Source organism: Leptopilina heterotoma, unplaced genomic scaffold, assembly GCF_015476425.1.
Source record: "Leptopilina heterotoma isolate Lh14 unplaced genomic scaffold, ASM1547642v1 Lhet_267, whole genome shotgun sequence".
Lineage (NCBI taxonomy): Eukaryota > Metazoa > Arthropoda > Insecta > Hymenoptera > Figitidae > Leptopilina > Leptopilina heterotoma.
This window is the reverse complement of record NW_025110976.1, coordinates 624767-640120: the sequence shown is the minus strand read 5'-3', so window position 1 is coordinate 640120 and position 15354 is coordinate 624767. Positions and strand designations below refer to the sequence as shown.

The 15354-nt window shown below is 31.9% G+C and overlaps 1 protein-coding gene across 2 annotated transcripts in view; it reads left to right on the top strand.

Moving 5' to 3' along the window:
* Window positions 1-15354, top strand: part of LOC122503648 — a 133746-nt gene that overhangs the window by 70193 nt on the left and 48199 nt on the right. For both annotated transcript variants that reach the window (XM_043614273.1, XM_043614274.1), the window contains exon 2: window positions 323-522. In XM_043614273.1, coding sequence (XP_043470208.1) covers window positions 462-522 — 61 coding nt within the window. In that variant the 5' untranslated portion in view covers window positions 323-461. The remainder of the gene's footprint in view (window positions 1-322; window positions 523-15354) is intronic.

Here is a 15354-nt window from a genome sequence, read left to right as displayed (position 1 = left end):
CGGCATTGGACTTCGCGTATGGCGCGGAACCTTCCCTTGGGTTCAGAAAGCAAAATGAGGCAGAGAACTAGAGGGGCGATCGCTTCACATCGCGGAAATATTCCCCCCAACTCCACCGATTCTCCGAACCCAAAACGATTTTTCCCGAAACGCGAACTTAAAGACAAAATCCGTACAACCATGGCATCATATTCGGTTGCATATCGACAGGAGCAAACTTTTTTTCTTCGTAATTAAATACAAGTTTAAAATATAAATTTTCCTACAATTTATTATATTGAAAATTAGTGTTAACTTTTATATACATTTGCTTGTTTAACAGGGAACATATTTCTACCGCCAGTACGTGCGAGAAGATTGTTACAAAAATAAGAGTGGTGTGTTGTTTTATCAATTCCACTGGAAGTGATATCAAGCATCCGACTTAAAAACATCTCGGATATTGGATTTGATACACGACCATGAGAACATTTCCAGATACAATCTGTTTAACAACTATTCTTTTGCTTCTCACCAAAACAGGTAATTAGACAGACAGATTTTTCTGAACTATTTATAAACCTTATAGAAATTTTACACATTCATATAAGCATGATACAATCAATCAGTTTACACTTGACCTCGCTAACGTGTTTTAAGGCACTTAGGTTATTACCCATTGGACGAATGTACGAATACCTTTAAAAATTATTGATTGGAGTTGGTCTAGTTTCTCTTTTTTAGTTATAAATTGAGTCCTACACCACCAAACAACTACCGCATGTAAAAATCTGGGTTTTAAAATCATTTGATAGAGCCAATTGATCATGTTAGGTCTCAGTCCCTAACTAGGAACCTTGTATTTGGGGCGTTCCATGCAAAGGGCAAACTTTGAATCTCAGATTTTCTTCATAATTTGCCATTTTGTTGTTGTAGGGGACTTACATAGGTTGTGAAAATAGTTTTGCAAAATTTCAATTATTTTGCAAGATATTGTTATTTAAACTTTTACGTCACTTTTTTTTCAACAATTTTTATTTTGAAATCTATTATAGTTACAAAAAATTGTTTAATATAAAAATTGTAGGGAATCTATTATATATTAATAATATTTTATTGGAAAGAAAATAATTAATTTTTTTAATTAATTTATTTAAACAATAAATTTTAAATAATTTTTTTTACCAAAAATCCCAAAAACTTTTTCTCCAAAAAATATGAAAATAATAGCTTAAAATGTCCTTAAAAATCCCTGAAAATTGCAGAGAGGTATTTTTTGATATTCGCGAGAAATTAATTTTTGAATTTTGCATTGCACTGTCGTGCCCACGCGCCGAATGTGGTAGCGTCCGCCAGTTACTAAGTATTGATGTAAAAAAGACTAAAAACATTCAGGATGACAAGTTTAAATGCATATCTTTTTATTTGCATCCTTGTTTTTTTGATTATTACAATTTATTATAAAAATTTATACTCAATTCCGCACCACCCATTTTTTGGAGCTTTTTAAAAAAAATATTGTATTCCCTATAGGCTTAATTTACATATTGTTGTTCCTTATATAGTTTATAGTAATTGAATGAAATTTTCTATAATAAATGTTTATATAATATATCCATTATATTTCGTTAAAGTCGTCGCTAACTAATTTTAAAAAATGATAATATTTTATAGGAATGATTTTGAAGGTATTGGGATCACTAAACAAAAAGAATTTTTAAATATTTATTGTAAACTAATCATCTATTAGAAAGTATTAAAGAGAACACAAAATTGACTATGAAAATGTAAAAAAATAATTGCAGTTTATTAAGATTGATTTAATTTAATTAATAGAAACAATTAATGATAAGAAACATTAAAAGAAAAATTATTTTAACGTTCACCTGTCAAATTACCTAATTTTGCAAATTTCATTCACTAAATGTGAGAAAAATAAGTTATTAAATGGAATAAAATCAAACCAAATATAAAGTACCTGTGATTAACTATTATTTTTTCTTAGCACTTTTTTCCATTTTTCTTTATTACTAAATAGATACAGTGGAAAAAAATTCCCTTTGAACCCAAATACTTTTAGAGATTATTTTATTGAATTTAAACTTTTTAGTTTCGTTTAATATATATCTTATCATTAATTGTATCTAACGATTAAATTAAATCAGTCTTAATAAATTGCAATAATTTTTTTACATTTTCATAGTAAATTATGTGTCTCCTTTAATATTTTCTATACAAAGAAGGGATTTTTAAGGACATTTTAAGCTTTCATTTTCATATTTTTTGGAGAAAAAATTTTCGGGACTTTTGGTAAAAAAATTATTTAAAATTTATTGTTTAAATAAATTAATTGGGTCAAACCATTTTATTTCGCCTAATGTATTTTTGACCTTCAGAAAAAATTTCAATACTTCAGGAAAATATTCTTACATGTTTTGGGATTACGAAATGCACAATGATTTGTAAAAAATAATTTCATTTCATATAAAAAAAGATATTATAAATTGAGAGTACATGAAAAAAGGTTACATTGACAGGCATTACAAAATATTTAAAAAAGGAGTAATCTCTTTAAGAAATATAAAAAAAGCGATTGCTATTTATTTTTAAAGACTTAATTTGTGATTTGAACTTGATAAAAGTATCAAATGATTTATAATAAACTGTAAAATATGTTATTTAAGTTTCTGTATGAAATGTCAAAAATCGATCATATTTAACAATTTTTTTTGACAAAGTAATTTAATTTTCGTAAATCAGAATTATTTAAATAATAAGTATTTTAAATACACTTTATTATTATTTAAATACTTTTTTGATTATCAACTGAGAAATATAAAAAAATTTACCTTAAAAATGAACCATTCTTCATTTTATCGGGATTTTGAATGTTTGTAACTTCGTTGGAGAAAACCCGATTTATGCCAAATTTTTGGAGCATGTTGATTGAAACAATATCTTCCTGCTACTAAAATTTCGCGATGGGTTTTGCACAAGTTTTCAAAAAAAATTGATTTAAAAAAAGTGTTTATTTTGAAGGTTAATGACAAGTATTATAGCTGACTTGAAGTTGGTTTGCTACTTGCAATAAAAGTCAAATTCAAAATAAAACGATTTTTTTAAAGTCAGTTTAAAACAAACCAACTTCAAGTCAGCTATAATACTTGTCATTAACCTTCAAAATAAATACTTTTTTTAAATCAATTTTTTTTGAAAACTTGTGCAAAACCCATCGCGAAATTTTAGTAGCAGGAAGATATTGTTTCAATCAACATGCTCCAAAATTTTGGCTTAAATCGGGTTTTCTCCAACGAAGTTACAAACATTCAAAATCCCGATAAAATGAAGAATGGTTCATTTTTAAAGTAAATTTTTTTATATTTCTCAGTTGATAATCAAAAAAGTATTTAAATAATAATAAAGTGTATTTAAAATACTTATTATTTAAATAATTCTGATTTACGAAAATTAAATTACTTTGTCAAAAAAAATTGTTAAATATGATCGATTTTTGACATTTCATACAGAAACTTAAATAACATATTTTACAGTTTATTATAAATTATTTGATACTTTTATCAAGTTTAAATCACAAATTAAGTCTTTAAAAATAAATAGCAATCGCTTTTTTATATTTCTTAAAGAGATTACTCCTTTTTTAAATATTTTGTAATGCCTGTCAATGTAACCTTTTTTCATGTACTCTCAATTTATAATATCTTTTTTTATATGAAATGAAATTATTTTTTACAAATCATTGTGCATTTCGCAATCCCAAAACATGTAAGAATATTTTCCCGAAGTATTGAAATTTTTTATGAAGGTCAAAAATACATTAGGCGAAATAAAATGGTTTGACCCAATTAAAAAAATTAATTATTTAATTTCCAATAAAATATTATTAATATTCAATAGATTCCCTACAATTTTTATATTAAACATTTTTTTGTAACTATAATAGATTTCAAAATAAAAATGGTTGAAAAAAATGACGTAAAAGTTTAAATAACAATATCTTGCAAAATAATCGAAATTTTGCAAAAATATTTTCACAACTTATGTATGTCCCCTACGACAACAAAATGGCAAATTATGAAGAAAATCTGAGATTCAAAGTTTGCCCTGTGCCTGTGGATGGAACGCCCCAGGGCTGTTTCCACTGAAAAACTTGCTAATAGGGTAATAGTCATGTTGTCCTGATGTTAAGGGTAATCATTTAGATATTATTGTGGTGGGAGGTAATGGGAGTACCTTTTTACGCTTCGGCTGACTTCGGCGTCTGACGTAGGTTTGAGATAAGAAAAACGATTGTGAGAATGATGAATGAAAAGAGTTGTTGATAGCTCGTTGCTCTCGTAGTAAAACCTATGATTATTTACCGAGATCCGGCAAGTATCCTGGTGTCATGTGGACTAATCAGAAAATCCCATTAGTAAGAAAAGGCTATACGTATCTTCATCCTGTTCTTACTAATAGGATTTCTAGTTAGTTCTCATGCCACCAGGACCATTGCCGTATCTAGGTAAATTATCTTAGGTAAAATTATATTAATTTTGACTGTATATTTTAATTGATTGGTTTGACGGCGGTGTTAAGAGAGCGGCTAAGGAAGATTTTAAATGACGCTAATGACGGAGCTATCAAGAAAGACGACACAGTGAGCATAGACGCTTCCAATAAAGACAATGAAGAATACGCAGAAGACAATGAGATTGACATCAACACATTGGCGTTGAAGGAATTAAGGTTCAGATTAAAGAGGTTGGGTTTAAAGTCGACGGGAAATAAAGCTGAATTAAAACAACGCTTATCAATTGCCTGGGAAGATTTCGCAATGAAGACGCTTTTGTAGTGATCGAAGATGAACGTTAGAATGCGGTTGCAAAATGGTGCTAAGGACGGAACGACGAAGCTTAAGTAAGGCCCACTTTGCGCCAGACGACATTCAGGATCAATTGGATCGCTTGGTTAGTGCGAAAATATTTACGTTACTTCATCTCGAAAATGAGTTTTTTCATGTACCGATCGACTTCGGCCATGGGGTTGGGAACAATTCTTTTACGGAGGAATGATTGTTAGGCTTTCACGCAAACAATGATAAAGAAGGTCATTCTGACGTAGATTTCAAGATAGGCATTGTTATTGGAGGATTTTGAATATACGATTGTTCAAAGAGCCGGCATCAAGATCCACTCACTCGCTGCTCAGTTCCGGAAGTTCTTAGGATTGATAATGATTATAGCGTTATAGTCGAGAAGATCAAAAATAATTAGGAAGAAGATGAGAAACTTTCCAAGTTTATGAAAGAAGATGCAACGATGAAGGTGGAAAGCTATGTTATAAAGGATGGACTGATGAGCAAAGAAGTTGATCAAGAGTTGCTAATTGTTGTTCCGGGGGATTTACAGTTGGATGTAATCAGAAGATGAGCAAGGTCACTTTGGATGCTAGAAAACAGAACAGCTGGTAAGACGAGATTACTGGTTTGATGTAAAGGCAGACGCGATGAAGTGAAAAATTACTCTAAAAAATAATTTGCTTGTTACTAATCATTTCTAAGGTCATCATAAACAAATCTAAGCTCTTGTAATTGAAAAATAAAATTTTTGTACAGTTTTTGAAGGCTTTTTCAGTGTCCGATTACCATTGTATTCTTACTTGTTTATTTACTAATTTTTTTAACGAATAAATTTTTTTTATAAACATGATTGGTTTAATAGTTTTGTGTGATCGTAAGGAACAATATCATCCGAAAGAATTTGAAAAAAATATGAATTGTACTTTTTAAACAGTGTTGTAGGAATTATTCTTATTTAAAACTATGTTGCCTGTAAGTAGATAACCCGGTAAGCGTGGTTTCCAGTAATCGGGAGATTTCGGAGAAGTCGAAGGGTGATTCGGGGAATTGTGATATGTCATTGGGGAAGGAGGGATTTTCTCAGAGATCTTTAAAATGAGTTGTTCCATTTTTCTCGGCCTCATTCGCTCGTTGATCAGTTTATGTAAAGTTTTCCGCGCCATATTTCGAATCCGACGCCGAAGATTCAAAGGTATTTTGTTTGTTAAATTTTGTGGATTTCTTTTGATTCATTAATTGTTAATTTTGTTCGTTTTGTAATTTTATTTTATTTAAATTTTTCAATTATCAATTTTGTACATTTTATTTAGTGTGGCGCGTTGTTGTAAAATGGGCGGGAAAGATTGACTTGGCAGCGTGGGTCGAGATAGTGAAACAACTCAGAATCGTATGAAGGCTATTAACAAATTAATTGATTTGGTAGAGTTCACACGTGAAGGTTCGAATCAGGATCGAGAGAGAGAATCCATCCCAACTAATCAGCGCCCGTTTCGCCCGAGTCAATCATGTCTTTGAAGAACGAGGAATGAGTAAAACTGATAATATATATCTATATCTGAATTTTGACTATTCTTTTTTTGAAGGATAATTTTCTATTTGATTTCTAAAACAATATTATTATTTCTTATTTGCATTCATATTTAAATTTCTTTTAATTGTTGTGTGTGTTTGGTATGTGTGGTGACGTAAAGAGATTTGTATGAATTTCATTAATCTTACAAAGTCTTATTGTATATAAATTGTCAATTGATGCATCAATTATCGTAGGACGTTTAATACCCAGTAAGAAACGAAAAATTGAAAAGGATTGAAATAATTCAAACTCTGTATGGTGTAGTAGAAATTATCCAATCCCATCCGAAATTATTACAGCCTGTCATTATATCACTTTTCAATTTTTCATTGGAACCGTGTTTCTGCATGCATTCAAGCAATCTTCTGGATTTTTGTAATTTATAAGATACATACAGTGGCAGATTTTGTAAAAAGTGTTTGTGTTCAAAGAAAAACTTGCTGAAAAATTGATTGTTTACCAATTTAACGTCATTTAAACGAGTCAGGGCCGTTATTCTGTTAGACAATAAATCATAACCTAAAAATTTCAGAGACCTTTAAACACTTTAAACCCTCTTAACTGATAATTTAATAATTATTCCTTTTTAAAATAGCAAATAAATTCATGAGTGCAGTTATTTGAAAGTAATTGAACATTCTATATGTCAACAATATTAGTATTATATTATTATACTACTGTTGCGGAATTCAGAAGCATAGAGCAGAAATGGTATTAAAAAGGATAGAATTTTTTTAATGCTTCTTAATCTTTGCTTTCTTACTGGGTATTCAAGAGGATTGATATCGTTACTATTTATATTGCTCTCACTGGATAGAAAAGTATTGGACAGAAATGGCATTCAAAAGAATAGAATCTTTTTAATACTTTTCAATTTTTCGTTTCTTACTGGGTATTTATAATAAAGAGTTTACATTGAATTATTCTCATTATATTTTTTTTATATATTGTATTAAGTTTTCTCAGAATAATTTTCGGTATAATTTATCAAATAACCTTCTAATGTTTTATTTTTCATATATTTTGTTATTAATTTCTTTTATTAATTGACTTTTATTTTAAAATTTTCTTGGTACAAATAATTATATTACAGTGTTAATTAAAAAGATTGCTTTAAGTAGCAGACTACTGTCGTATTCTTACTAGTTTATTTGCAAATTTTTTTAAGGAATAAGACATTTTTTTGTAAACATGATTGGTATAATAGTGTTGTCAGACTATAAGGAACAATCACACATTGAAGAAATTTCAATTGTAAGGGTACATTTATACGACGGTCGGTAGAAAAAAAATTTACCAAAAAAGTCAAAATCGCGTTTACACTTCGCTTTTCCGATATAATGGAAAAACTGTTTCTAGCGGGAATTTAAAAATTTATATTTTATTAAAATGAATTAACACTGTTTTAAGTAAGAAAAATCAAGTTTTTATTAGATGAATATTGATTTTTAATGATTTACAATAGGAAGATGAATTTTCTTGATAAATAACCATGTAAATAAATATTAATTAACTTTTGTTTTGAAAAGTTGTAAGCAACGTCACAGCTGTTGTTGATGCAGAATTTTGTGTGAAATTGTATAAGTATAATGATAAATTATTAATTAATATTTATATAATTTGAATAAAAATGTTTAATGGGGATATTTAATATGCATTTTATTATTTGTATATTCATAAGTATAAGTTATTTTTCGAAAAGTAGTAGATGTAAAATTGTGTACATAACCTATAAATGTATGACAACCTTTCAACATAAAGCAAGTAAATTTTTTATAAACAAAATATGCAGTTGTAATTTATTGTTTGACAATTTAAATCCCTAATAAATCTTTATTTGGTTTTGTTTAATTTAGACGAGTAACGTTCATAATGGATTTTAATTCACACAAAATTCCGCAACAACAACAGCTGTGACGTTGCTTACAACTCTTCAAAACAAAAGTTAATTAATATTTATTTACATGGTTATTTATCAAGAAAATTCATCTTCCTATTGTAAATCATTAAAAAACAATATTCATCTAATAAAAACTTGATTTTTCTTACTTAAAACAGTGTTAATTCATTTTAATAAAATATAAATTTTTAAATTCCCGCTAGAAACAGTTTTTCCATTATATCGGAAAAGCAAAGTGTGAACGCGATTTTGACTTTTTCGGTAAATTTTTTTTCTACCGACCGTCGTATAAATTAACCCTAATTTTTAAACAGTATTCATTATCTAGTAGTGCGTACAAAAAAACTCTAATATGTTGATTTTCATTTGAATAATGGTTCTTTTCCTTTAGGGGGATCATCTCGTACACCTTTCCCCTATATTTTACAGATTATAAAAATATAGTTTGTTAGGGACATTTATTTCTTGTGGTAATAAGAGACTTACAAAGCCAGAAGTAGGCGTATAATTTTCAGTTCCTATTATAGTCGGCGTCATGGCGAGTCATGACGAAATGGGCACATCGTGTATATCCATTTCATTATAATAAATATTACTTTCCCATTAATTAATCGTGTGTTTATTTCGTCTGTCATAAAGTTCAGATAGTGAAAAAATTAAAGAGTGAATAGAAAGTTGCGCATGTGCGACCCATTAAATTATTTCCCCAAAAATCAACCAGAGCGTTCTACTTAACAGTATACAACGAGCAAAACTACTATCAACAACAAACATGGCGGAATCACCTCAGGATGAATTCAAACGATTCGTTAGAAGTATCCAAAGAAACAAAAATTCATTACAAAATAAGCATCAAGAAAGTGAAAATCAAATTGACGAACCAAACTCAAAAATGAGTACAATGAATTTCTCTGATTTTTCATCATGAAACAGTTTAGTGACATTTAGCCCTTCTGCGGTGAACGATCATAGCAAATATCTTTCACAAGTAGATCTCAAGATGAAACACGAAGCAGATCTTTTTAGTACTAAATCACAAAAAACGAAACCAGAAGCACATATACATCAAGAAACGAGGTTATAAATCCATTCAGTGATTTTCATCATTCATAACTATGCAAACAAAGAAATCGTCAACAATCCAGAAATACAAATATCGAACGAGTCGATAACGAATCAGTCAACCAGAGAATATTCAACTCAGGACAAAATTCGAATAATAATCTTGAACAGGTAATGGCCCATATAAATGAAGACTATAGACGACGTGATGATCTACTTATAAACATTCTGGGACGATTAACCATTTCACCGAATGCAACAATCGCGGCACCAGCAACGTCAGACCTTTTTCATATTATGCCCGATTTGAGCAAAGCAATCATGGATTTCAACGGCGAATCAGGCGTCAGTGCAGCGATAGAATGGATGAAAAATCTAAAACCAATGCCAATTTTACACAGATGCCAGAAGGAGTCGCTCTAGAATCCGCATGTAGTGATATGAAAGGGGGTGCACTTTTTTGGTACAAAGCAAGATTTCAAGAACTTAACTTGGGAAAGTTTTGAACCAGTTTTCGGGAACACTTTCATCGGATCCGAATCTGTGAATGAAAAATAGAATAGACTAATTGAAAGATGTCAACGAAAAGGAGAATCTCTCATCTCATATTTTTTGGAAAAATGCTCCTTGTGCAAAAAAATGAACCTGTCAATGGAAGACACAAAAGAAAAGATACTTTTGGGACTTTGGTCAAAGGATCTTGTTTCATCAATGACAGCAAAAACTCACCACAACACAGACGATTTTCTTCAAGATCTACAAGGACAAGAAAGATTATTAACGCAGCGAGCAATCCGAATTCAAAAAAATTTAGAAAAAAACAAACCGAAGAACAATTCAACGACCGAGAAAACATTCGAAAACTTCGAGAAAGATCAACGACAAACGATAAAAAACCTAACCCCGAAAAACTTTTACCATTGAAAAATGAGAAAGGAGAGTTAAAGTGTTACAACTGCAACACATATGGACATATTGCCAAAGACTGTCCCGAACCAAGAAAAGAAATGGAATCTACAAACTGTCATAGGGAAGGACACACGAGAAGACAATGCACGTCAGCAGGCGAAAAACAAGGTGAGACACTGCAAATGTTAAATTCAGAAAATGATACAGTTTAAAATTTTTTAAAGGAAGTGACGGTCAACGACAGCAAATTCAAGGCCTTTATTGACACCAGAAGTTCGGACTGCACCATTAGAAAATTAAGAATATCAAGAAAATTTCGTTAGTGACATCGACAAGTAAAGTGAAAGTTTAATCATCTGTACAGAAGAATTAAAACTCACCCCCTACTCTGTCAATTTTATTAACGCAATTGACAGCACATGAAAGCACCCATCAGCCACGAAGAACTTCGAAAACCACCGACAACAATTCCAGAGCAAATTCCAGAACAAATAGAGCAAGTGTATTCACAATCATTTAACTGGATGAAGAAATTCTTCTATATCAATATGCAGACAAAAAACTCGATAGAAAAAAATCAATCTTACTGAAGCCAAAAAAAGAGCTTAAAGAATGCAAAGAATCGGAGGTAGTAAATTACGAACTCGTAAACAAAATATTGTTCAAACGCGAAAATGGAAAAAGTCTCTATATTGTACCCGATCGATTACGCAAAAGTATCACTTTACGATTTCATGATTTCAGCAGCCACGGAGGAGTCGACAGAACTTTAGCTAAAATGAGAGAGTTTTAATTTTTCCCGCACATGAGAAGATACGTGAAACATATATGTTCGCAATGTTTGATGACAAAACCCAAAACTGGAAGACAAGCAGGCGAACTACACCCAATACCACCAGAAGGACGTCCGTTCGCAACGATTCACATCGATCATGAAGGTCCACTCCCAACCACTGCACGTAAAAACCAGTACATACGTGTAACCACCGATAATCTCACAAGGTTTGTAATAATTAAGACAGTAAAAAACGTTAAATCTAAATCAACGATTAGAATTTTAGAAGATGTAATTTTAGACTTTGGAGTACCTGTTAGAATTATTTTAGACAGAGGAACCAGCTTCACATCAGAGGAATTTAAATCGTTTTCTGAAAAACACTGAATTCGAAATAGGCGACATAGTCATGATGCAAGCAGCGAAATATGCACCGGAAGAATCATCGAAGGTTCGAGCAAGGTACAAACCACTGGTCATAACGAAAATTAAACCAGGAAACACTTTTGGAGTCGCTACACTCCGAAAGAATGTCCGAAGCAGAAGATACGCATCAACCTCACACGTCAGTCAACTAAAAATGTGGAAACCCGACAGCTCAATGAATTTGATCGAGATTGACTCGAATTCAGACTCATCAACTTCCGAAAATGACGATACGAATTGCGTCAGGAGCAACACTCAGCAGCGGAACCATCGGAAGCAAACTCGGACAAGAAAGAATTACGTTCAAGACCAAAGAGATCGAGAAAACCTCCGAAACGTTTAGGTTTTGACAACTAATATAAATGGAGAACATTTTTATTTTATGAACTTTGGAAGTGTCAGTTAGTAAGAAATATCCTATGTTTGTTTAAATCAGAATTATATTTCATTATATACGTTTATAATTCGACGTTAATCATTTTAATTTGTAACTACGATTTCGAGGTCGACATTTTAATTTTGGATCGCCAAATGTTAGGGACATTTATTCCTTGTAGTAACATGGCGAGTCATGACGAAATGTGCACATCGTGTATATCCATTTCATTATAATAAATATTACTTTCCCATTAATTAATCATATGTTTATTCAGTCTTTAAGGAAGTTCTATCGCTTAACGCAGCTAGTCAAAACAGTAACAAATATTTAATGATTTGACTCACTTGGTGAGTCATTTAAATTTCGTGCTCCAATTTTTTCATAGGTACCTAAAGGTCTCAAAAATTTAACTACGCCTTTATATTAACTTTATCTAGCTGCACATAAATTTTTATAAAAATCTGTTCATTAAATCAATTATCAATAGAACCTCCTTAACAAGTTACTTTCATATTTTTGCTCTTTAACCTCGTGCGCAGCTCTAGATGTAATAGAAAACTACTGCACATACATTTAAGTTTTTAATATTTGACGCAAGTTTGCTACAAACTTGCAGTGCAAACTTGCCAAGTGGGTGACATTTTTATACGTATGCAAGTTTGCTGCAAACTTGCGAACTTTGCATGGCGAATTTGCCGAAAAATACTGTGCTATGTGGGTATGTTCTAGTGTGGGTTCCCAATTTTATTATTTGGAAATTGTACGGCAAATATTATAACTTATATGGGAACCCATATGAGAATCTATATGGGAACACACGTAGGTTTTATATTTCAATTTTTTGATTCGTGTAATATTTACACTACCGTCCACGAGTATCAGGACGATTACACGCGACTCTATAAAAAAACATGCTATCGCTTTTTCAATCATATCTCGTAAATAAAAGGAGATACAAAAATACATAAATACGGTTAGAAAGCTGATTAAATTTTGCGTAAAATTAGCCGTCTTTAAAGTCATTTCGTTAACTATTTTTTGAGTTATAGAGTGTTAGAATTTAAATTTTCGTAGTAAATGTATTTTATACTTCCAGTGTTCCTAGTTTATTTTCGGAATTGGGAAATTTAGTTTACGCGGGATTTATTACTGATAAGCGAGGAAAAAATAAGTTTGGTAGTCCTTGGCGGGCAGAGCCTTTGTGTAAAGCAGAGAGTTTGGTCGTACGTATCGGGAGCCAAGCTTTGCGAATTGTTATAAGCGTCGGTCGAGTTGAGTTATAAATGTGTGTGTATTTTAAAGGCAGTATGCTGCGCGAATCTCAAATTGTTAAATCCTAAATCAAATTATTTTTATTCATTCTTAATAAACTGTGTTTAATATTTTAAATTCAGTGACTAAATCTCTGTGTTTCATTTTGCCTGAAACTCCGTAGCTTCCTTGGTACCCGTCATCTTTATTTTAAAAAGTTTGCAACAAATTCAGAAGTGGGATATTTTTAAGAAAATCCACCTTTGTGCGGTTGAATTATTTCTTTCTGTTAAAAAAAAAATAAAATTTCCGTGCAGGAGTCTTAAGTGGTTTGAAGTTCACACGTGGCTTGCAAAGTAGAAAACAGTGCTAGAGTAATGTATGCTAGTGTAGTAAAATGTGAAATCTGTGGAAAGTTCCTGTCTTAAGTTGGAAATTCATGGATGATAACTTTGAGGACTTTCAGCGAAAATTTTACAACTCTACTATTGTAACGAGAAAAATGGCGGACAAGGAAAAATATGAAGCGTTGATGAAGGAAGCGAAAAGACTTGACGCAGAAGTTGAGAGGCAAATGATAAGGAGAGCTGAGGAAAAAGACGAACATGACCGACGTTTGACGGAATCAAGGAACGAAATTACGAATTTACAACAAGCGTTGACAGAGAGCAGCACTCATCAACATATGGAGAGTTTTGCAGCATCAGCTGGCTCACAAGACGTTTTGGCACAGGCATTGACTCAAATTGGACAAACTTTGCAGCAGTTCCAAAAAACATTATCCCTAACTCAGACATCAACTTCAGAACAAGGCGGAAGTTTACAACAAATACTGTCGGATCCTCGAAGTGTTATTAGTGAATTTTTGGGGAGTAAAGGCGAGAGTTTGGATTGAGAAGTTTGAAAGTGCCAAAATTATTTACGAGTGGAGTGATGCAGTGGCGTGAAGCATTGGGAAGTCTCGAATGAGAGAAGCGGCCCTCAAATGGTTACTAACGAAATCAGCAGATATTCATGATTGTAATACGTTTGTTCAAACATTTAAATCAACTTTCTTAATATCACACAGTAAACCCGAGAAGTTAAATACGATGATGGCGAGAGTTCAAGGTCCAAAAGAGTCTATTCAAAATTACTTTCACGACAAGGTTTGGGTCTGTACGAAATTACAACTAAACGTGAACGAGATCCGAGATGAGATTGCAGCTGGTCTCTGGCTGAGCGAAGCGGCTGGGCATCTTATGGTGCAAACGTTCAACTCTACCGGTGGAATTTTGCAGGAGTTGTTGAGGTTCGAAAGCGTGGATAGTCGTCGTCGATCACATATTGCTGGTCGCAAGGCAGAAGGAAATGTGTCAGTCATGGTGGTTCCTGGTTCCGGAGGAGCAGCTGATTCTAAGATGTCGGAGAATGCAGTGAGAGCAAACAAGTTTGAGTCATCAAAATCATCGGTAAGAAAATGTCATCGTTGTGGCTATACAAGTCATTTAATAAAAAATTGTCCTTGTCCTAAACGTGAAATTGTATGTTTTAAGTGTAATACTCAGGATCATATAGCGCCTTGACGTCCTCTTTTACTTGAAAATAAAAATAAAGAAGTCTCGGGAGAAGTAAAATTAGTAAACAGGTCGGAAATTGATCAATCTTTTTCTAAATTTGTTCGTGAAATTCGGGTTAATAATGTAATTTTGACAGCTCAAATTGATATGGGCGCTTCCGTATATACAATGAGAGCTTCCACAGTGTTAAATTCAAATTTTCGAATGATTATTATAGTATGGTTTATGCCATTAGTAGAAAAACTACTGAAATCGAGGCAAAGTATCATTCTAGCCGTTTAGAGTTAATGGTAATTGCGTGGGCGTTAAAAAGACCTCGTCAGTTCCTGATCGGTATACCATTTGTTATTTTCACTGATTGTAGATGTTTAGTCAATATTAACGCTTGGAAAACTTAAAGCTCGCAGATCGGCAGGTGGCTAAGCGAAATTTAATTTTGAAATTAGACATTCTCCCGGCGAGAAAATGCAACATGTTGATGCTCTCTCACGAGCGCCCATTTGCGAAGAAAATTTAAAGGTAATGACAATAGAAACTTGAGAGGATGAGATTCTTATGTTTCACAGAAATCTTCGTTAGAATCTCAGCTTTAAAATAAGCCTTCGAAAATTAAAAAAGGTAAATCCGTCTTCGACATATCATTAAAAATGTGAAGCCGAGTTTCGACGATTGGTGCATTGGAA